Source organism: Bufo bufo, chromosome 1 (genome assembly GCF_905171765.1).
Source record: "Bufo bufo chromosome 1, aBufBuf1.1, whole genome shotgun sequence".
Lineage (NCBI taxonomy): Eukaryota > Metazoa > Chordata > Amphibia > Anura > Bufonidae > Bufo > Bufo bufo.
The window spans coordinates 749,692,455-749,714,611 of record NC_053389.1 but is presented as its reverse complement, the minus strand read 5'-3'; the positions used below and the strand labels follow the sequence as shown (position 1 = coordinate 749,714,611).

The 22,157-nt window shown below is 49.2% G+C and overlaps 1 protein-coding gene across 4 annotated transcripts; it reads right to left on the bottom strand.

Annotated features, from left to right (window-relative positions):
• Nucleotides 1-556: 556 nt before the first annotated feature.
• LOC120986113 (translation initiation factor IF-2-like) lies at nucleotides 557-5,731 on the bottom strand. Of its 4 annotated transcripts, XM_040414468.1 has the most exons (3): nucleotides 4,758-5,730; nucleotides 2,205-2,285; nucleotides 557-1,282 (listed from the first exon to the last, which is right to left on the bottom strand). In XM_040414468.1, exons 1-3 carry the CDS (start codon nucleotides 5,650-5,652, stop codon nucleotides 687-689), a joined length of 1,572 nt encoding a protein of 523 aa, XP_040270402.1. In that variant the 5' UTR covers nucleotides 5,653-5,730; the 3' UTR covers nucleotides 557-686. The 4 variants fall into 4 exon arrangements, with proteins under 4 accessions (XP_040270402.1, XP_040270403.1, XP_040270399.1 ...); XM_040414469.1 differs by lacking the exon at nucleotides 2,205-2,285 and having other exon boundaries at nucleotides 4,758-5,731; XM_040414465.1 differs by having other exon boundaries at nucleotides 557-2,285; nucleotides 4,758-5,724.
• Between the last annotated feature and the right edge of the window lie 16,426 nt (nucleotides 5,732-22,157).

Below are 22,157 nucleotides of genomic sequence, written 5' to 3'. Positions count from 1 at the left end.
GTACACACTACGGGAGGGAGGGAGGGAGATGCTGGCTCTCTGCTCCTAAAATGGCGGGCGCTGACCTGCCTCACCACTACTTCAGCCTGCCGCTCCCCGCCCCTTTCTAGCTCCTCCCCCCTTTTCCTGCACTCATCCACTTAACCCTTACCTTCCCTGACCCTTGCTCACAAAACCCCTCATGCCGGCCTCCCCTGAAGCGTGCCGCTTCGTCCGGCCTCACTTGAGTAGGGTTATTGGCTACGCTCGGGTCCACTACCCCATCATTTAGCTAACTAACCTTCCCCATTTCCTCTCCCAATAACCACACACAGCCACTGTTTGGATTAAATCGGCCACAGCAGCCGTCTTTTATTAAATAATATAAATAACATGAATAAACATAACACTTGATATAACAATGACATATATATATAAATATATACATGTCTAACTGACGAGGGGGGTCCTAGAAGCCGCCTAACTGCACCTTAAACGACCACAAACCACCACGGCAATTCCATCTTGCCCCCAGCCGCGTACCACAAGCTCGGGGACACCAACTGACGGACGCCATACCAAGCCAACCAGGTGCCCCAACTCTGAGAGTCCAGCCCCACCATTGAGGCCCTCTCATTCACCGTTACCATCCAGTAGCCCCAGCTTCTATGACCTCCCCCCGCCAACAACGCGCAGCTTGACAGCCCTTAAGCTCGCGCGTTCCGCCACACCCGGAGGGCTGTTTCAATACCTCCCTGCAAGTCCAGTGACCACAAATCAATGCCCACCGCATTGAGGTGGACTCCATCCTGTCTCCAAAAGCCTCCTGTTCCTGCTTCCAACTCGGGGTGCCTCACCACCACCGCCCCATGTTTGGCACAGAACCGCCCAATCACCCTGTTCAGCTTAATCCTAGCCTTATTCAGCCTTTCAACCGATCTCGCCTCCCTCCAGACCTTCCTGGGGACAATGTCCGACCACACAGTGACAACTGACGGGAAGAGGGACCACAAACGCAAAAAATCAAAACGTATATCCCTGATCAACTCTCTGCAAGGTCGGACCCCTAGGTCATTTCCCCCAACATGCAACACCAAGATATCTGGGACTCTATCTAACCTGGCTTGCCGATGAACCTCCTGCAAAACATTACCCCACACCATACCTCTGCGTCCGATCCATCTTACTATGGCTGTCCCCCGATCAAACCCCAGCTGCCGCCCATTCTGCCGAACATCCGCTCGTAATGCCCCCCAGAACACGAACGAATGGCCCAGGATCCAAACTAATAACGGGGCATCACCTGAAAAAAGAACGAGACAAACATGGTTAGACACAGCCTTAAACTGCCCCTAAACGCACATACAGCCGAAAACGCTCCGACTCCCACCTCCCAATACGCTTAATCACTTCATCTCGCACCCCCAAGCGAGCAGCCTCCGTGGCAGCACCTATCCTGAAGGAATGACCCGTAAACTTGCCAGAGTCCATTCCTAGATTACGCAAACATTTCTTGAATACCGCTATAAATTGAAATCGTGATAAAAAGGAGCCATCCTCGTGTCTGAGAATCGGTCCTGCCGCGACCCCTGCCCTTCCTTGAAAATCCCGCAAACACCGTACTGGACACAATAGACATCCCGGCACCTCAAACAATGAGACTAAATGACCCCTCCCCTCCTGATCCGTCTTTGAAAATCTCAGATAAATCAGCACCCTGTCGTCATATAACGTTACATCCTCACTCCTCAGACCCCCTTCCCGCTGCACACTTGCACACACTAACTCCCCTAAACGAAAGGCTCCGAAAAAAGCCAGAGCAAAGGCTAGTCTAAATAAGCTCACCTCCCAAGCCGAGCGACACACTCCAGCTACCTGCTCCCCTAACTGTAACAATAACGAAAAGGACACCGGTAGGCGGGAATCTTTGACACGCTGAAACCTTCTATAACCCTTCAAAATTTGTCGGACCAAAAAGGACTTAGTAATGTCCGGGGAATTCCGCAACTTGAATCCGAAAGCCAAGCCCGCCATGCAACCATTGATCTTGGCAACCGACCAACCTTGATCCTTCACGTGGCCAATGAACAGTAACAACGGAATTTCCCCGTCCAGTACCTCGACCCCTAGGTCATTACACCACTGCTGCCACCTACTCCAAGCCCTATCGTACATCCTCCACGTGCCTTCACTCAATGATGCCTGCAACAGACAAGCTACGGTACCTCCAGGATCTCCCACAACGACTCTGGACACACCAATCCGACCTGACTCGCCTCCGGGGCCAGCTGGCGAAACCGCTCCCACTGAAAACGAGAAAGTGCGTCAGCTATACAGTTAGAGGAACCAGGCACATGCACCGCAAACACCCAAGCATTAAGGGACAAACACCGGAGAACCAACTGCTGCAATAGGCAAATAACTGGGGGGGAAGAAGCCGTTACCCTGTTGATGGCTTGCACAACTCCCAAGTTGTCACAATGGAAACGAACCTTCTTGTGCCGAAACTTCTCCCCCCAGAGCGTGACTGCCAACACAATGGGGAAGAGTTCCAACAATGCCACGTTTTTTACCCACCCTTTTCGTACCCAGGACTCAGGCCACCGACCCGCACACCACTGCCCTTCACAGTACGCCCCAAAACCCGCTCCACCCGCAGCATCCGTAAACAATTCGAAATCAAACGCATCAACCACCCCCCCCATAACTAATGCTCTGCCATTAAACTGTTTTAAAAAGGAATCCCAAACTTTCAAATCCCCTTTCAACTCCCTGCCTAGTCTAATAAAATGGTGGGGAGACACCACCCCTCCTGTCGCCGAAGCCAACCTCCTACTAAAAATGCGGCCCATAGGTAGGATTCTGCATGCAAAATTTAATTTGCCCAACAAAGACTGCAGGTCCCGCAGACGAATCTTTTTTGCTGTCAATGCCGCCGCCACCTCTGTTCTTAAATCTGACACTTTGTCTACTGGTAGCCTACACTCCATCCGCTGTGTATCTATGACAATACCCAAAAAACTTAGCTCAGTAGCCGGCCCCACCGTTTTGTCCACCGCTAACGGGACTCCAAAACACTCAAAAACAGACTGTAATGTGGATAACAACAACGAACAAACCCTGGATCCCCCCGGCCCCAAACACAGGAAATCATCCAAATAATGAATGACAGAGTGACAACCTGATTCCTGAACCACCACCCACTCCAGAAAAGAACTGAAACGCTCAAAATATGCACACGATATTGAACAGCCCATTGGCAAACACCTATCCACAAAATAAGCGCCATTCCAAAAACAACCCAGTAAATACAAACTATCCGGGTGAACTGGCAACAACCGAAATGCCGCTTCAATGTCACATTTTGCCAACAGGGTACCCGGACCCAGCTTCCTTACCCACTCCACAGCCGCATCAAAGGAGGCATAAACCACAGAACAAAGTTCCGGGTCAATGCCCTCATTGACCGACGCACCCTTAGGGAATGATAAATGGTGGATGAGCCTAAATTTATTAGGCTCCTTCTTAGGGATCAAACCCAAAGGGGAAACTCGCAAGTTACTGATGGGTGATGTAACAAACGGACCATCCATCCTCCCTAGGGAAACCTCTTTAGCTAACTTTCCTGTCACTATGTCCGGGAACTGCAATGCCGAGCGCAAATTCTTCCGCTTCTCTAAGACTGGTAACGGGTGTGAAGGTATATGAAAACCGAACTTAAACCCTGAATACAAAAATTCAGCTAACTCCTGGTTCGGATATCTATTTAGATGCCCCACCATCCTTTCCACTCGCACTGGGGTCTGCCCCTTTTGCAAAACTATCCCCCCCCCTTTGTCTACCCCCTCTAAAACATCTGCTAGCCCCATGGCCCCCGCCACACACGGAACATTCATGCCTAAATTTGCATTTTTGGCCGAATTTGCAACTTCCCTCATTGAAAAGGAAGCAGTATCCTCTTCCAACTGGGGGCGTCCCTGTACCTTGCTGTACCCCAACCCCTGACTCACTCCGAAAGGACTGACCACTCCTACCTGGCGCTGTCACCCTCATCCATAACGCAATGTCCTTATGGTCCCATCTCATATTAGGACGGACCGCTTTCCTCTGACGAAACTGCTCGTCATACCGTAACCACCCGGAACCCCCATACACTCTATAGGCTTCCCCAATAGCATCCAGATAGCAAAATAAAGGGGAACAGCATTCCGGACTCTTCTCCCCAATCACACTTGCCAAAATAGCAAAGGCCTGTAGCCAATTACTAAATGACCTAGGGATAAGGCGATAGCGACGCTTATCATCATCCTCCTTTCTTACTCCATCCTTTTTTACCACATCAAGGTTGAACCGCTCCAACGGAAGCAGTGAAAAAATTTCTATATACTCTCCCTTCCAAATTTTCTCACGCACCTCCGTTTTCAAATGCGCTCCCAGGGGACCCTCAAAGCAAACATACACCTCCCCTTTTGCGGCGTCATCTAATCTGGGCCTATCCTCCTCACCTCCCGCCTGCGTCTGCACTGACACTGATTCGGCTACACCCGTGCTATTGGCCACTGCTACATTACTATTGTTAGCGGTCGCCGGTACATTGCTATTTTCTGCCCCCAACCCCCACGCTGCTAAGGGGGTAGCCCCCGTTGCCCCCCTATCCTGACTAACCCCAGCTAAACCACACAGCAAGCGCCCCAAACCACCGATAATAGCACTATTGCTCCCCCCCGCCCCAGGCGCCACATTAAATATAGATAACAGTGTTCCCAGTGATGTCTCACCTAGCTGCCCGGGTGCTGTGAACCCGGCAGCCGCAGGTCCTGATTCCTGACGGACGACTCCTGGATCCACGACGTTCCTTTGATGGGTACTTGCGCTGTTCGCCGGCAGCACCCCAGCCGGATCACTGCTGGGTGCGTTAGGGATGGCTCCGGGACGCCCTCTGTCCTCAACGGTGTCAGGACCAGTAGCGAACTGTCCGCCCTCAGGAAATGGCCTGCGCAACTCCCTGTCCTCCATATAAGCATCTGCACGCCTGTCTTCATGCCCAAAAGGCCTGCTCTGGGGCGGGGAGCCGTCCAGAACAGCCTCGTCCTCCTCCTCTGTAAGAAGCGCATCATGGCAAGGCCTGCGCCCGTCCCTGGCACCTACAGGCGCAGCCTCGTGTGCCACTGAAAGGGGCTCATCCTGTAAGGGCCTGCGCCGGGCCGCCCTGGCCGACCGCGCAGCCCCGCTGCTGCCTCTGCTGCCACTACCTCTCCCACGCTGAGCAGGCCTCCGACTCCTGGGGACAGGAGGGGATCCTGCAGAACCAGGTCCTGACTCCCCTGTTGCTGGCGCGATGGGCTGAGGGGAAGGCCCCACAGCCTCTGGAGGGTCCCGCCGGACATATGGATTCCTCCCACGCCGGGAGGCCGCAGTAGCCTTAGAATGCTCCCGGCGTGGAGGGTCCCTTGTGGGGCTCCTGACACGGCGCCGGACCCGGGGGGGTAAATCAGGGCTCAGGCGCGCCGGCGGCCGTACCCGCCGCGGCCGTGTAGCTGCTGGAGTAGGGCTAGACGTACCCACCTCCGCCCCCCCTAGCAATGCGGTCACCTGCTGCTCCAGCCAGTCGCTGCCCCTGGTGTCCGCCGCTTCCCTCAAGCGCCGCAGCATCACCTCCACTGCTTCTGCCATTGCTGAATCCGATGCTGCAGTTCAGAAGATGTTGGCTCTCTGCCAGATGCTGGCTCTCTGCTCCTAAAATGGCGGGCGCTGACCTGCCTCACCACTACTTCAGCCTGCCGCTCCCCGCCCCTTTCTAGCTCCTCCCCCCTTTTCCTGCACTCATCCACTTAACCCTTACCTTCCCTGACCCTTGCTCACAAAACCCCTCATGCCGGCCTCCCCTGAAGCGTGCCGCTTCGTCCGGCCTCACTTTAGGGTTACTGTAGAGTGTAGAGGTTAGTGTTGGGCTGCATGCTCTGCCGAACACTAAATTTACTCGAGCATCGTGATGCTCGGCACATCGCGGTGTTCAGCCGAACACCGCATGTGCTCGAGCGCGATGCTCGAGTCTCCTCCCCACACGTTTGTTGGCTACTACGCAGCCAATAAACGTGCATGTAAGTACTGCCATTCACTGTAATGCTATAGCCATGTTGGATTGCATTGTTAGAGACCCAAAAGTCCTTTTAAACACTATTGTTGTACCTGCGCTAAATTGCTTGGAATTGTTAGAGACTAGGGATGAGCGAACCCGAACTGTATAGTTCGGGTTCGTACCGAATTTTGGGGTGTCCGTGACACGGACCCGAACCCGAACATTTTCGTAAAAGTCCGGGTTCGGGTTCGGTGTTCGGCGCTTTCTTGGCGCTTTTTGAAAGGCTGCAAAGCAGCCAATCAACAAGCGTCATACTACTTGGCCCAAGAGGCCATCACAGCCATGCCTACTATTGGCATGGCTGTGATTGGCCAGTGCACCATGTGACCCAGCCTCTATTTAAGCTGGAGTCACGTAGCGCCGCACGTCACTCTGCTATGATCAGTATAGGGAGAGGTTGCAGCTGCGACGTTAGGGCGAGATTAGGCAGATTAACTCCTCCAAAAGACTTCATTCTGTGATCGATCTGCAGCTGTGGATCATTGAAGTGCTATTATTGACTTGCTCACTTTTTTGAGGCTGCCCAGAGCGTTTTTAGATCACTTTTTTTCTGGGGTGATCGGCGGCCATTTTGTGACTTGTGGTGCGCCAGCACGAGCTATCACCAAGTGTATTTAACCATCGATAGTGTGGTTATTTTGTGCTATATCCTACATCAGCTGCAGGCTGAGCCTGTGTCACCGAAGTGCATTTAACCATCAACAGTCTGATTATTTTTTGGCCATATACTACATCAGCTGCAGGCTGAGCCTGTGTCACCCAAGTGTATTTAACCATCGATAGTGTGGTTATTTTGTGCTATATCCTACATCAGCTGCAGGCTGAGCCTGTGTCACCCAAGTGCATTTAACCATCAACAGTCTGATTATTTTTTGGCCATATACTACATCTGGTGCAGGCTGAGCCTGTGTCACCCAAGTGCATTTAACCATCAACAGTCTGATTATTTTTTGGCCATATACTACATCTGGTGCAGGATGAGCCTGTGTCACCCAAGTGCATTTAACCATCAACAGTGTGGTTATTTTTTGGCCATATATTACATCAGGGGCAAGTTGAACCTGTGACCCAGCGCCTAAAAAATAGACCTGACATTTCTATTCAACCAAATATGCACTGTTTTAGCTGGTCAAGTTATTTGTAGTGACCGTAAAAGCACACTTTTTGCTCTGGGTTGAAAAAGCATTCCCAAAATTGCCATTCTCAAAATAACTAGTTTCTGGTATTTGAGGCCTACTTGAAATCTATCCCAAAAAGAAAATCTTACATTGAAGGTATTGATAGTGTCATTCAGAAAAACCTAAGACACACTAGCGTGCTGATAGAAGTGTGATTCTGTGATTAAACCTATACCTGTCACACAGTGCAAATAAAAACAGGTCTCACATCTCTATTCAACCAAATCTGCACTGTTTTAGCTGGTCAAGTTATTTGTAGTGACTGTAAAAGCAGACTTTTTGTTCTGGGTTGAAAAAGCATTCCCAAATTTGCCATTCTCAAAATAACTAGTTTCTGGTATTTGAGGCCTACTTGAAATCTATCCCAAAAAGAAAATCTTACATTGAAGGTATTGATAGTGTCATTCAGAAAAACCTAAGACACACTAGCGTGCTGATAGAAGTGTGATTTTGTGATTAAACCTATACCTGTCACACAGCGCAAAAAAAAACAGGTCTCACATCTCTATTCAACCAAATCTGCACTGTTTTAGCTGGTCAAGTTATTTGTAGTGACCGTAAAAGCAGACTTTTTGTTCTGGGTTGAAAAAGCATTTCCAAATTTGCCATTCTCAAAATAACTAGTTTCTGGTATTTGAGGCCTACTTGAAATCTATCCCAAAAAGAAAATCTTACATTGAAGGTATTGATAGTGTCATTCAGAAAAACCTAAGACACACGCTAGCGTGCTGATAGAAGTGTGATTCTGTGATTAAACCTATACCTGTCACACAGCGCAAAAAAAAACAGGCCTCACATCTCTATTCAACCACATCTGCACTGTTTTAGCTGGTCAAGTTATTTGTAGTGACCGTAAAAGCACACTTTTTGTTCTGGGTTGAAAAAGCATTCCCAAATTTGCCATTCTCAAAATAACTAGTTTCTGGTATTTGAGGCCTACTTGAAATCTATCCCAAAAAGAAAATCTTACATTGAAGGTATTGATAGTGTCATTCAGAAAAACCTAAGACACACGCTAGCGTGCTGATAGAAGTGTGATTCTGTGATTAAACCTATATCTGTCACACAGCGCAAAAAAAAACAGGTCTCACATCTCTATTCAACCAAATCTGCACTGTTTTAGCTGGTCAAGTTATTTGTAGTGACCGTAAAAGCACACTTTTTGTTCTGGGTTGAAAAAGAATTCCCAAATTTGCCATTCTCAAAATTGTGGTGAACGGGAACAATGAGGAAAACATCTAATAAGGGACGCGGACGCGGCCGTTCTGCCACAGCCACACGTCTTAGTGAACCAACTACCTCAGGCCCCAGTAGCCAGCAGAATTTACAGCGGTATTTGGTGGGGCCCAATGCCGTTCTAAGGATGGTAAGGCCTGAGCAGGTACAGGCATTAGTCAATTGGGTGGCCGACAGTGGATCCAGCACGTTCACATTATCTCCCACCCAGTCTTCTGCAGAAAGCGCACAGATGGCGCATGAAAACCAAGCCCATCGGTCTGTCACATCACCCCCATGCATATCAGGGAAACTGTCTGAGCCTCAAGTTATGCAGCAGTCTCTTATGCTGTTTGAAGACTCTGCTGCCAGGGTTTCCCAAGGGCATCCACCTAGCCCTTCCCCAGGGGTGGAAGAGATAGAATGCATTAACGCACAACCACTTATTTTTCCTGATGATGAGGACATGGGAATACCACCTCAGCACGTCTCTCATGATGACGAAACACAGGTGCCAACTGCTGCGTCTTTCTGCAGTGTGCAGACTGAACAGGAGGTCAGGGATCAAGACTGGGTGGAAGACGATGCAGGGGACGATGAGGTCCTAGACCCAACATGGAATGAAGGTCGTGCCACTGACTTTCACAGTTCGGAGGAAGAGGCAGTGGTGAGACCGAGCCAACAGCATAGCAAAAGAGGGAGCAGTGGGCAAAATCAGAACACCCGCCGCCAAGAGACTCCGCCTGCTACTGACCGCCGCCATCTGGGACCGAGCACCCCAAAGGCAGCTTCAAGGAGTTCCCTGGCATGGCACTTCTTCAAACAATGTGCTGACGACAAGACCCGAGTGGTTTGCACGCTGTGCCATCAGAGCCTGAAGCGAGGCATTAACGTTCTGAACCTTAGCACAACCTGCATGACCAGGCACCTGCATGCAAAGCATGAACTGCAGTGGAGTAAACACCTTAAAAACAAGGAAGTCACTCAGTCTCCCCCTGCTACCTCTTCTGCTGCTGCCGCCGCCTCGGCCTCTTCTGCTGCTGCTGCCGCCGCCTCGGCCTCTTCCTCCGCCTCTGGAGGAACGTTGGCACCTGCCGCCCAGCAAACATGGGATGTACCACCAACACCACCACCTGCGTCACCAAGCATCTCAACCATGTCACACGGCAGCGTTCAGCTCTCCATCTCACAAACATTTGAGAGAAAGCGTAAATTCCCACCTAGCCACCCTCGATCCCTGGCCCTGAATGCCAGCATTTCTAAACTGCTGGCCTATGAAATGCTGTCATTTAGGCTGGTGGACACACACAGCTTCAAACAGCTCATGTCACTTGCTGTCCCACAGTATGTTGTTCCCAGCCGCCACTACTTCTCCAAGAGAGCCGTGCCTTCCCTGCACAAACAAGTGTCCGATAAAATCAAGTGTGCACTGCGCAACGCCATCTGTGGCAAGGTCCACCTAACCACAGATACGTGGACCAGTAAGCACGGCCAGGGACGCTATATCTCCCTAACTGCACACTGGGTAAATGTAGTGGCGGCTGGGCCCCAGGCGGAGAGCTGTTTGACGCACGTCCTTCCGCCGCCAAGGATCGCAGGGCAACATTCTTTGCCTCCTGTCTCCTCCTCCTCCTACTCAGCTTCCTCCTCCTCTTCTTCCACCTGCTCATCCAGTCAGCCACACACCTTCACCACCAACTTCAGCACAGCACGGGGTAAACGTCAGCAGGCCATTCTGAAACTCATATGTTTGGGGGACAGGCCCCACACCGCACAGGAGTTGTGGCGGGGTATAGAACAACAGACCGACGAGTGGTTGCTGCCGGTGAGCCTCAAGCCCGGCCTGGTGGTGTGCGATAATGGGCGAAATCTCGTTGCAGCTCTGGGACTAGCCGGTTTGACGCACATCCCTTGCCTGGCGCATGTGCTGAATTTGGTGGTGCAGAAGTTCATTCGCAACTACCCCGACATGTCAGAGCTGCTGCATAAAGTGCGGGCCGTCTGTTCGCGCTTCCGGCGTTCACACCCTGCCGCTGCTCGCCTGTCTACGCTACAGCGTAACTTCGGCCTTCCCGCTCACCGCCTCATATGCGACGTGCCTACCAGGTGGAACTCCACCTTGCATATGCTGGACAGACTGTGCGAGCAGCAGCAGGCCATAGTGGAGTTTCAGCTGCAGCACGCACGGGTCAGTCGCACTGTGGATCAGACCCACTTCACCACCAATGACTGGGCCTCCATGCGAGACCTGTGTGCCCTGTTGCGCTGTTTCGAGTACTCCACCAACATGGCCAGTGGCGATGACGCCGTTATCAGCGTTACAATACCACTTCTATGTCTCCTTGAGAAAACACTTAGGGCGATGATGGAAGAGGAGGTGGCCCAGGAGGAAGAGGAGGAAGAGGGGTCATTTTTAGCACTTTCAGGCCAGTCTCTTCGAAGTGACTCAGAGGGAGTTTTTTTGCAACACCAGAGGCCAGGTACAAATGTGGCCAGACAGGGCCCACTACTGGAGGACGAGGAGGACGAGGATGAGGAGGAGGTGGAGGAGGATGAGGATGAAGCATGTTCACAGCGGGGTGGCACCCAAAGCAGCTCGGGCCCATCACTGGTGCGTGGCTGGGGGGAAACACAGGACGATGACGATACGCCTCCCACAGAGGACAGCTTGTCCTTACCTCTGGGCAGCCTGGCACACATGAGCGACTACATGCTGCAGTGCCTGCGCAACGACAGCAGAGTTGCCCACATTTTAACGTGTGCGGACTACTGGGTTGCCACCCTGCTGGATCCCCGGTACAAAGACAATGTGCCCACCTTACTTCCTACACTGGAGCGTGATAGGAAGATGCGCGAGTACAAGCGCACGTTGGTAGACGCGCTACTGAGAGCATTCCCAAATGTCACAGGGGAACCAGTGGAAGCCCAAGGCGAAGGCAGAGGAGGAGCAAGAGGTCGCCAACGCAGCTGTGTCACGCCCAGCTCCTCTGAGGGCAGTTTTAGCATGGCAGAGATGTGGAAAAGTTTTGTCAACACGCCACAGCTAAGTGCACCACCACCTGATACGGAACGTGTTAGCAGGAGGCAACATTTCACTAACATGGTGGAACAGTACCTGTGCACACCCCTCCACGTACTGACTGATGTTTCGGCCCCATTCAACTTCTGGGTCTCCAAATTGTCCACGTGGCCAGAGCTAGCCTTTTATGCCTTGGAGGTGCTGGCCTGCCCGGCGGACAGCGTTTTGTCTGAACGTGTATTCAGCACGGCAGGGGGCGTCATTACAGACAAACGCAGCCGCCTGTCTACAGCCAATGTGGACAAGCTGACGTTCATAAAAATGAACCAGGCATGGATCCCACAGGACCTGTCCATCCCTTGTGCAGATTAGATATTCACTACTTCCCCTTAAATATATATTATTCTACTCCAGGGCACTTCCTCATTCAATACTATTTTTAATTTCATTTTACCATTATATTGCGGGGCAACCCAAAGTTGAATGAACCTCTCCTCTGTCTGGGTGCCGGGGCCTAAATGTGTGACAGTGGCCTGTTCCAGTGGTGGGTGACGTGAAGCCTGATTCTCTGCTATGACATGAATACAGATTCTGCGCTGACATAAGGCCAGATTCTCTGTTACGGGACCGCTCTCCTCTGTCTGGGTGCCGGGGCCTAAATGTGTGACAGTGGCCTGTTCCAGTGGTGGGTGACGTGAAGCCTGATTCTCTGCTATGACATCAATACAGATTCTGCGCTGACATAAGGCCAGATTCTCTGTTACGGGACCGCTCTCCTCTGTCTGGGTGCCGGGGCCTAAATGTGTGACAGTGGCCTGTTCCAGTGGTGGGTGACGTGAAGCCTGATTCTCTGCTATGACATGAAGACAGATTCTGCGCTGACATAAGGCCAGATCCCCTGTTACGGGACCTCTCCTCTGCCTGGGTGCCTGGGCCTAAATGTGTGACAGTGGCCTGTTCCAGTGGTGGGTGACGTGAAGCCTGATTCTCTGCTATGACATGAAGACAGATTCTGCGCTGACATAAGGCCAGATTCTCTGTTACGGGACCTCTCCTCTGCCTGGGTGCCTGGGCCTAAATGTGTGACAGTGGCCTGTTCCAGTGGTGGGTGACGTGAAGCCTGATTCTCTGCTATGACATGAAGACTGATTCTGCGCTGATATGAAGCCAGATTCTCTGCTATGGCATGAAGAGACTGATTCTCTGCTGACATGAAGCCAGATTCTTTGCTATGGCATGAAGAGACTGATTCTCTGCTGACGTGAAGCCAGATTCTCTGCTATGGGACCTCTGTCCAATTGATATTGGTTCATTTTAATTTTTTTAATTTTAATTTTAATTCATTTCCCTATCCACATTTGTTTGCAGGGGATTTACCTACATGTTGCTGCCTTTTGCAGCCCTCTAACTCTTTCCTGGGCTGTTTTACAGCCTTTTTAGTGCCCAAAGGTTTGGGTCCCCATTGACTTCAATGGGGTTCGGGTTCGGGACGAAGTTCGGATCGGGTTCGGATCCCGAACCCGAACATTTCCGGGAAGTTCGGCCGAACTTCTCGAACCTGAACATCCAGGTGTTCGCTCAACTCTATTAGAGACCCAAAAGTCCTTCTAAGGACTATAGTTGTATCTGGCTGCAGTATATATTTTTAGCACAACCTGAGCTAAGTTGCGTGCAATTGTTAGTGCCACTTCTGATAGTGATACAAACTCTGCTACATCTTTTATTTTACGTCTGCACACCCTAAATATCTGTGACATTTAGCGGAATTGTTTGGCCGCTGGTGACAGCGACATTACCAGCGCTACATCTCCTGTATAACGTTTGCGAATCCTAAATATTAGTGACATTAATTCAGTGTAATTTTTTATTAGGCGCTGGTGACAGCGACATTGCCCCGGATACTATAATTCTGCTGTGACATATATAAACTTATGGAGTGTATATATAACTCCATATGTCTTGTATTTTGATGGTTAGGGTTATTAATATATAATGTATATCTATTCTCCCTCCACTGGTTATTTCTTATATATTGATAGTTACTCTGACATTACTTTTGTATTGAGCCGCCTTGTAGTTCTCCCTACATTTTTGGCACATTAGCGCTTTCCCAGGGACTCACTCTGTTCCGCCCGCCTGTTAGCTAATTGGTGTTACCTTGCCGTGCCTCTGGCCGGATTGGCTGAAAGTACAGGGGCATGTCCGGCGGGGCGGGGTTATTGCTCTTCAAATCTCAGCGTTCTGCGAGCTGCTTCGCGGCCATCATAGCGCTGATTCTGTTGCACACTAACACGCCGCCCCTCAGTTTAGAGGTGGACGGCTTAGGCAGGGTCGTAGGTTCCAGCTAACACGCCGTGCCTCATACTAGAGGATCCGGCTACAGGCAGGTTATCCTATATCTGTCATAGGTTTCAGCTTTAAGCCATACCTCACGGTCTCTAGCGACGGTGCATTTGGCTCCTGATGAAGTGCACTTAGGTGCACGGAAACGCGTTGAGCAATCATTATACGTGGCGGTGCTCCTGGAGTCACTGTATGTTGGCATACTAGCCAATACAGCGACTCTTTCCTGTGCCTCAGCCCAGCACCTCAATCTATTCAGTGCAGTGGTGGCAATGCACGCTGCCACCTACTGCAATTGTTGGAAATCCTAGCACCACAGCTCCTTCGCTCTAGGTTATCCTGCTTTATTTAATCCCACATCGGTCAGCAATATGACCATGTGGGTTTAGCCCCTCAGTGCTGGTGGCTTTAGTTTGTGGGACCCAATTTTCACGCTACTGTCGTACACACCTTTCATTTAGTGGAGCTACCAGTATCTTTATTAAGTCAGGTCCCACAATTTAGTGATATCTACCTTCTCTACCCAGGTAGTAGCTGTCATTTGGGTACATACCCTTCTATTTTATCCTAGTATCTCACTAATAAAGATTTGTTATTTTGTTTTAGCGTTCCTCTTTATATATATATATATATATATATATACACTCACCTAAAGAATTATTAGGAACACCTGTTCTATTTCTCATTAATGCAATTATCTAGTCAACCAATCACATGGCAGTTGCTTCAATGCATTTAGGGGTGTGGTCCTGGTCAAGACAATCTCCTGAACTCCAAACTGAATGTCAGAATGGGAAAGAAAGGTGATTTAAGCAATTTTGAGCGTGGCATGGTTGTTGGTGCCAGACGGGCCGGTCTGAGTATTTCACAATCTGCTCAGTTACTGGGATTTTCACGCACAACCATTTCTAGGGTTTACAAAGAATAGTGTGAAAAGGGAAAAACAACCACATGCGGCAGTACTGTGGGCAAAAATGCCTTGTGGATGCTAGAGGTCAGAGGAGAATGGGCCGATTGATTCAAGCTGATAGAAGAGCAACGTTGACTGAAATAACCACTCGTTACAACCGAGGTATGCAGCAAAGCATTTGTGAAGCCACAACACGCACAACCTTGAGGCAGATGGGCTACAACAGCAGAAGACCCCACCGGGTACCACTCATCTCCACTACAAATAGGAAAAAGAGGCTACAATTTGCACGACCTCACCAAAATTGGACTGTTAAAGACTGGAAAAATGTTGCCTGGTCTGATGAGTTTTGATTTCTGTTGAGACATTCAAATGGTAGAGTCCGAATTTGGCATAAACAGAATGAGAACATGTATCCATCCTCTTAATGCTACTTCCAGCAGGATAATGCACCATGTCACAAAGCTCAAATCATTTCAAATTGGTTTCTTGAACATGACAATGAGTTCATTGTACTAAAATGGCCCCCACAGTCACCAGATCTCAACCAAATAGAGCATCTTTGGGATGTGGTGGAACGGGAGCTTTGTGCCCTGGATGTGCATCCCTCAAATCTTCATCAACTGCAAGATGCTATTCTATCAATATGGGCCAACATTTCTAAAGAATGTTATCAGCACCTTGTTGAATCAATGCCACGTAGAATTAAGGCAGTTCTGAAGGCAAAAGGGGGTCCAACACTGTATTAGTATGGTGTTCCTAATAATTCTTTAGGTGAGTGTATATATATATATATATATATATCAATTTGACAGTGACATTACTTGCGCTATACCTCCTGTATAACGTTTGCGCATCCTAAATATCAGTGACATTCATTCAGTATAATTTTTTATTAGCCGCTGCTGACAGTGACATTACTTGCGATATACCTCCTGTATAATGTTTGTGCATCCTAAAATTATCTGTGACATTCAGTGTACTTTTTTATTGACACTCTGAATAGCGACATTATCTATGTTACATCTCCTGTTTAACGTGTGCGCATCCTAAAAATATCTGTGACATTCTGTGTACTTTATTTGCGCATACACTTACAAAACCTATGCTACTGTACGTGTGACATACTTGCAAGCATATATACCATTTAATATGCCCAAGGTGAGCAGTAAGGGACGGGGAAGTGGCCGTGCTGCTGATGGTGCACGCAGAGGCCGTGGTGAAACTGTGCCTGCTGCCAGAGCACAAGAAACACACTCATCCACGATACCTAGCTTCATGTCCCAGTTTTAAGGGCGGCGCAGGACACCACTCTCGAACTAAGACCAGTGCGACCAGGTGGTCGGTTGGATTGCAGAAGATAATGCTTCCAATCGGTTAAGCACCACCCTGTCTTCCACAAAGTCCAGTCTCAGTAGCCAAGAGTCTGGTCAACAGAATCCTCACCCTGATACTCCTTCCTCACACCATGGAGAGTCTTCTCAAGCAAGTGATCCCACACTCGGATATTCCGAGGAGCTCTTTTCATCGCCATTCCTTGATTTGGGCCTCTCGACAAGCCCGCTTGAAGAGGGACATGAAGAGAAATTGTGACCTGATTCCCAAACCCTTGAGCATCCACAGTCACAAGAAGATGATGGTGGGGAGCGGCAATTAGTGTTTCACGAGGCGGATGATGATGATGAGACACAGTTGCCAATAAGTAAACCGCAATTAGTGTCTCTAGAGATTCATGATAAGGGTGAGATACAGTTGTCAATAACTGAGGTTGTTGTTAGGTCAACAAATTAGGAGGACAACCAGAGTGATGAAGTGGAAGAGGAGGTGGTGGACGATGAAGACACTGACCCAACCTGGGAAGGTGGCAAGCTGAGCGAGGACAGTAGTACAGAGGGGAGGGATCTTCAGCACCGCAACAGGCTGGAAGAGGCAGTGGGGTGGCAAAAGGGAGAAGGCAGGCCACACCAAACAGGCCCGCAACTGTTCCCCGGAGCACCCCCTTGCAGCAATCTCCCTTGCCAAGGGGTAGGTGTTCCACAGTCTGGCGCTTTTCTGAGGAAAGTGCGGACGATAAAAGAATTGTAAAGAATTGCAACCTGTGCTGTACCAAAATGAGCAGGGGTGTGAACAATAGCAACCTCACCACCACCAGCATGATCCTCCACATGGCATAAAAGCACCCAAAAAGGTGGGCCGAACGCCTGGGTCCACAATCAGTGTCTGCGGGTCTCACCACTACCTCCTCTTCCACTGTGTTACGTGCTGGCCAATCCCCTGTCCAAGACAGAGGCCTGGATGCCTCTCACCCTGCACCTAGACCTTTGCAAGCACCATCAGCTAGCACATCCACTTCTGTGTCCCAGCGCAGTGTACAGATGTCTATACCCCAGGCCTTTGAACGAAAGCACGAATACCCAGCCACCCACCTACAGGCCATAGCACTAAATGCGCATCTTTCCAAATTGCTGGCCCTGGAAATGTTGCCATTTAGGCTTGTGGACACTGAGGCTTTCCGTGTTATTCTGTCCCCTGCTGCCAATATTTTTCACGGTGTGCAGTCCCAGCCTTTGATGAGCATGTGTCCCGTAACATCACCCGTGCCCTGACCAACACAGTTATTGGGAAGGTCCACTTAACGACTGACACATGGCAAAGTGCTTTTGGCCAGGGACGCTACATTTCCCTGATGGCACACTGGGTGAACGTTGTGGGGGCCGGGAGCGAGTTGTAGCTGGAAGCAGTGTAGCACTGCAGTGGGGAAGCGGTAACAGACCATGCTTAAACTGATCTTCTTAGGTGACAAACAGCACACCGCCGCAGAGCTGTGGCAGGGGATAAGGGACCAGACTGAGCTGTGGCTCTCACCACTCAACCTAGAACCAGGCATGGTTGTGTCTGATAATGGCTGTAACTTGGTGGCGGCTTTGGAGCTCGGCAAGCTCACACACATACCATGCCTAGCCCACGTGTTCAACCTAGTGGTTCAACGGTTTCTCAAAACCTTCCCCAATTTGCCTGAGCTACTGGTGAAGGTGCGCCGCGTCTGTGCCCATTTCCACAAGTCATCGACAGCTTCCGCAGGTCTGGCAATGCTGCAGCAGTGCTTGCAATTGCCAGCTCACCGACTGTTGTGCCACGTGCGCATGCGCTGGAACTTGACGTTCCACATGTTGGCCAGGCTTTGTGATCAGCAGAGGGCAGTAGTGGAATTCCAGCTGCAACATGGTCGTCGCCTTTCCAGTCAGCTTCAGCTCTTCACAAGCGAGGAGTGGGCATGGATGTCTGACCTCTGTGAGGTTTTACGCAACTTTGAGGAATCAACAGAGATGGTAAGCAGCGATAATGCTATTATCAGCATAACCATCCCACTTCTGTGTCTACTCAAACACTTGCTGCTCACAATTAAGGTGGACACTTTGCACGTGGAAGAGGTGAAATGGGAGAAGACAGTACACAGGGTGGTAGCCAGACCACCCTCAGTTCGTCTTCTCAGCAAGAATTGGATGAAGAGGAGGAGGAGGAGCATGAGATGGTTGCCTCCGCTACAGAGGGTAGTACCCATGGAAGTTTTATTCCATCTGTACAGTGTGGATGGGTAGAAGAGGAGGAAGAGGATGAGGAGATTAAGAGTCATCCTCCTGATGAGGACAGGGAAGTCTTGTCTGTTGGGACTCTGGCACACATGGCTGACTTTATGTCCCGTGACCCTCGCATTGTACGCATTTTGGCCAACACCGATCACTGGTTGTTCACCCTTCTCGACCCCCGGTACAAAGAGAACTTCTCATCTCTCATTCCTGTGGTGGAGAGGATGAGCAAAATGGTGCAAAAGGTCCTTGTGGAAAAATTGCTCCAAAAATTTCCAGCTGACAATGTTGGCTGCAGAGTACATAGTTCCTGGCCAACCGAGGAGGGGATACGAGGGAAACACACAGTAGTTCCAACAGAGGCAGGGCAACACTCTCCAAGGCCTGGGACAGTTTTATGACACCCCGCCAGCACCCTCAACCTGATGCGTGGCCTAGTGTCACAAGGAGGGAAAAACTTTGGAAGATGGTGAAGGAGTACGTAGCAGACCGTGTCAGCGTCCTTAGTGATCCCTCTGTGCCTTACAACTATTGGGTGTCCAAGCTAGACACGTGGCACTAACTGGCGCTCTACGCCTTGGAGGTGCTGGCCTGCCCTGCCGGCAGCGTTTTGTCAGAGCGTGTATTTAGTGCTGCTGGGGGCATAATTACTGATAAGCGCATCCGTCTGTCAACTGAAAATGCTGACAGGTTGACTCTTATCAAAATGAACAAGGCCTGGATTGCCCCTGACTTCTCTACTCCACCAGAGGAAAGCGGCTGAACATAAAGGCACTTTAATTGTCACATTTATGGTGTATTGAATACACTGTATTCCCATGCACCCCTTCCACCACTAAAAAGGGTATATGGTTCAATCTCCCTTTTTCTCATCCTCCTCCTCCATCATATCAACATGCTTATTAGGCTGCCCTCGCTCCTAATGTTTTGAGGGTCAGCTTAGCAGCAGGCCCTCACCCATGATATTTTAGAGGGTCACCAGCAAGCCCTCACCCCTAAAAATTTTTGAGGGTCACCAGCAGGCCCTGAACCATAATGTTTTTGAGGGTCACCAGCAGGCCCTCACCCATAATGTTTTAGAGGGTCACCAGCAGGCCCTCACCTATAATGTTTTTGAGGGTCACCAGCAGGCCCTCGCCCATAACGTTTTAGAGGGTTAGCAGCAGGCCATTGTCCATAATGTTTTTGATGGTCACCAGCAGGCCCTCGCCCCTAATGTTTTAGATGGTCAGATCAGCAGCAGGCACTCGCCCCTAATGTTTTAGAGGGTCAGCTCAGCAGCAAACTCTCACCCCTAATGTTTTAGATGGTCATCTCAGCAGCAGACCCTCACCCCTAATGTTTTATATGGTCAGATCAGCAGCAGGCCCTCGCCCCTAATGTTTTAGAGGGTCAACTCAGCAGCAGGCCCTCGCCCCTAATGTTTTAGAGGGTCAGCTCAGCAGCAGACCCTCACCCCTAATGTTTTAGATGGTCAGATCAGCAGCAGGCCCTCACCCCTAATGTTTTAGATGGTCAGATCAGCAGCAGGCCCTTGCCCCTAATGTTTTAGATGGTCAGATCAGCAGAAGGCCCTCACCCCTAATGTTTTAGATGGTCAGATCAGCAGCAGACTCTCGCCCCTAATGTTTTAGAGGGTCAGCTCAGCAGCAGGCCCTCGCCTCAAATTTTTTAGAAAAATTCAAATCAGCAGCAGGCCCTCGCCCCAATGTTTTAGATGCTTGTATCAGCAGGCCCTTGCTCCAATAGTTTTTGAGGGTCACCAGCAGGCCATCAATCATAATTTTTCAAGGGTGTGTAGGATGCCCTCCTTTATGTGTAAAAAGGTTGTATTGTAGTGCTGGTTCCTTGTAATTTTTGGCAGCCCTTTCACTTAGTGCATAGGCTTTATGAGTGTAGGAGTCCCACCACCTGAACAATTGTACCACAATGTGAATGAGGCCCTGCTTTATGTGATATACAGGTTGTATCGGAGTGCCTCTTACATAGAAACATAGAAACATAGAATGTGTCGGCAGATAAGAACCATTTGGCCCATCTAGTCTGCCCAATATACTAAATACTATGGATAGCCCCTGGCTTTATCTTATATGAAGGATGGCCTTATGCCTATCCCATGCATGCTTAAACTCCTCCACTGTCTTTGCAGCTGCCACTTCTGCAGGAAGGCTATTCCATGCATCCACTACTCTCTCAGTAAAGTAATACTTCCTGATATTACTTTTAAACATTCGCCCCCTCTAATTTAAAACTATGTCCTCTTGTAGCAGTTTTTCTTCTTTTAAATATTCTTTCCTCTTTTACCTTGTTGATTCCCTTTATGTATTTAAAAGTTTATATCATATCCCCTCTGTCTCGTCTTTCTTCCAAGCTATACATGTTAAGGTCCTTTAATCTTTCCTGGTAAGTTTTATCCTGCAATCCATGTACCAGTTTAGTAGCTCTTCTCTGAACTCTCTCTAGAGTATCTATATCCTTCTGGAGATATGGCCTCCAGTACTGCGCACAATACTCCAAATGAGGTCTCACTAGTGCTCTGTAGAGCGGCATGAGCACCTCCCTCTTTCTACTGGTAATTCCTCTTGCTATACACCCAAGCATTCTGCTAGCATTTCCTGCTGCTCTGTGACATTGTCTGCCTTTAAGTCTTCTGAAATAATGATCACTAAATCCCTTTCCTCAGATACTGAGGTTAGGACTGTATCACTGATTTTATACTCTGCTCTTGGGTTTTTACGTCCCAGGTGCATTATCTTGCACTTATCAACATTAAATTTTAGTTGCCAGATTTTTGACCATTCCTATAGTTTTCCTAAGTCCTTTTCCATTTGGTGTATTCCTCCAGGAACATCAACCCTGTTACAAATCTTTGTGTCATCAGCAAAAAGACACACCTTACCATTGAGGCTTTCTGCAATTTCGCTGACAAAGATATTAAACAATATGGGTCCCAGAACAGATCCCTGAGGTACCCCACTGGTAACAAGACCTTGGTCTGAATATACTCCATTGACTACAACCCTCTGTTGCCTGTCCCTCAGCCACTGCCTAATCCATTCAACAATATGGGAGTCCAAGCCCAATGACTGCACTTTATTGATAAGCCTTCTATGTGGGACAGTATCAAAAGCCTTACTAAAGTCTAGATAAGCGATGTCTACTGCACCTCCTCCATCTATTATTTTAGTCACCCAATCAAAAAAATCAATAAGATTAGTTTGACATGATCTCCCTGAAGTAAACCCATGCTGTTTTTCATCTTTCAATCCATGGGATTTTAGATGTTCCACAATCCTCTCCTTAAGTATGGTTTCCATTAATTTCCCCACTATTGATGTCAGGCTTACTGGCCTATAGTTGCCCGATTCCTCCCTACTACCTTTCTTGTGAATGGGCACAACATTTGCTAATTTCCAATCTTCTGGGACGACTCCTGTTGCCAGTGATTGGTTAAATAAATCTGTTAATGGTTTTGCTAGTTCACCGCTGAGCTCTTTTAATAGCTTTGGGTGTATCCCATCAGGCCCCTGTGACTTATTTGTATTAATTTTAGACAGTTGACTTAGAACCTCTTCCTCTGTAAAGACACATGCGTCAAAAGATTCATTAGTCTTCTTTCCCAACTGAGGTCCTTCTCCTTCATTTTCCTTTGTAAAAACTGAACAGAAGTATTCATTGAGGCAGTCAGCTAGTTCTTTATCTTCTTCCATGTACCTTCCTTCTTTAGTTTTTAATTTGGTAATTCCTTGTTTTAGTTTCCTTTTTTCATTTATGTATCTGAAGAATG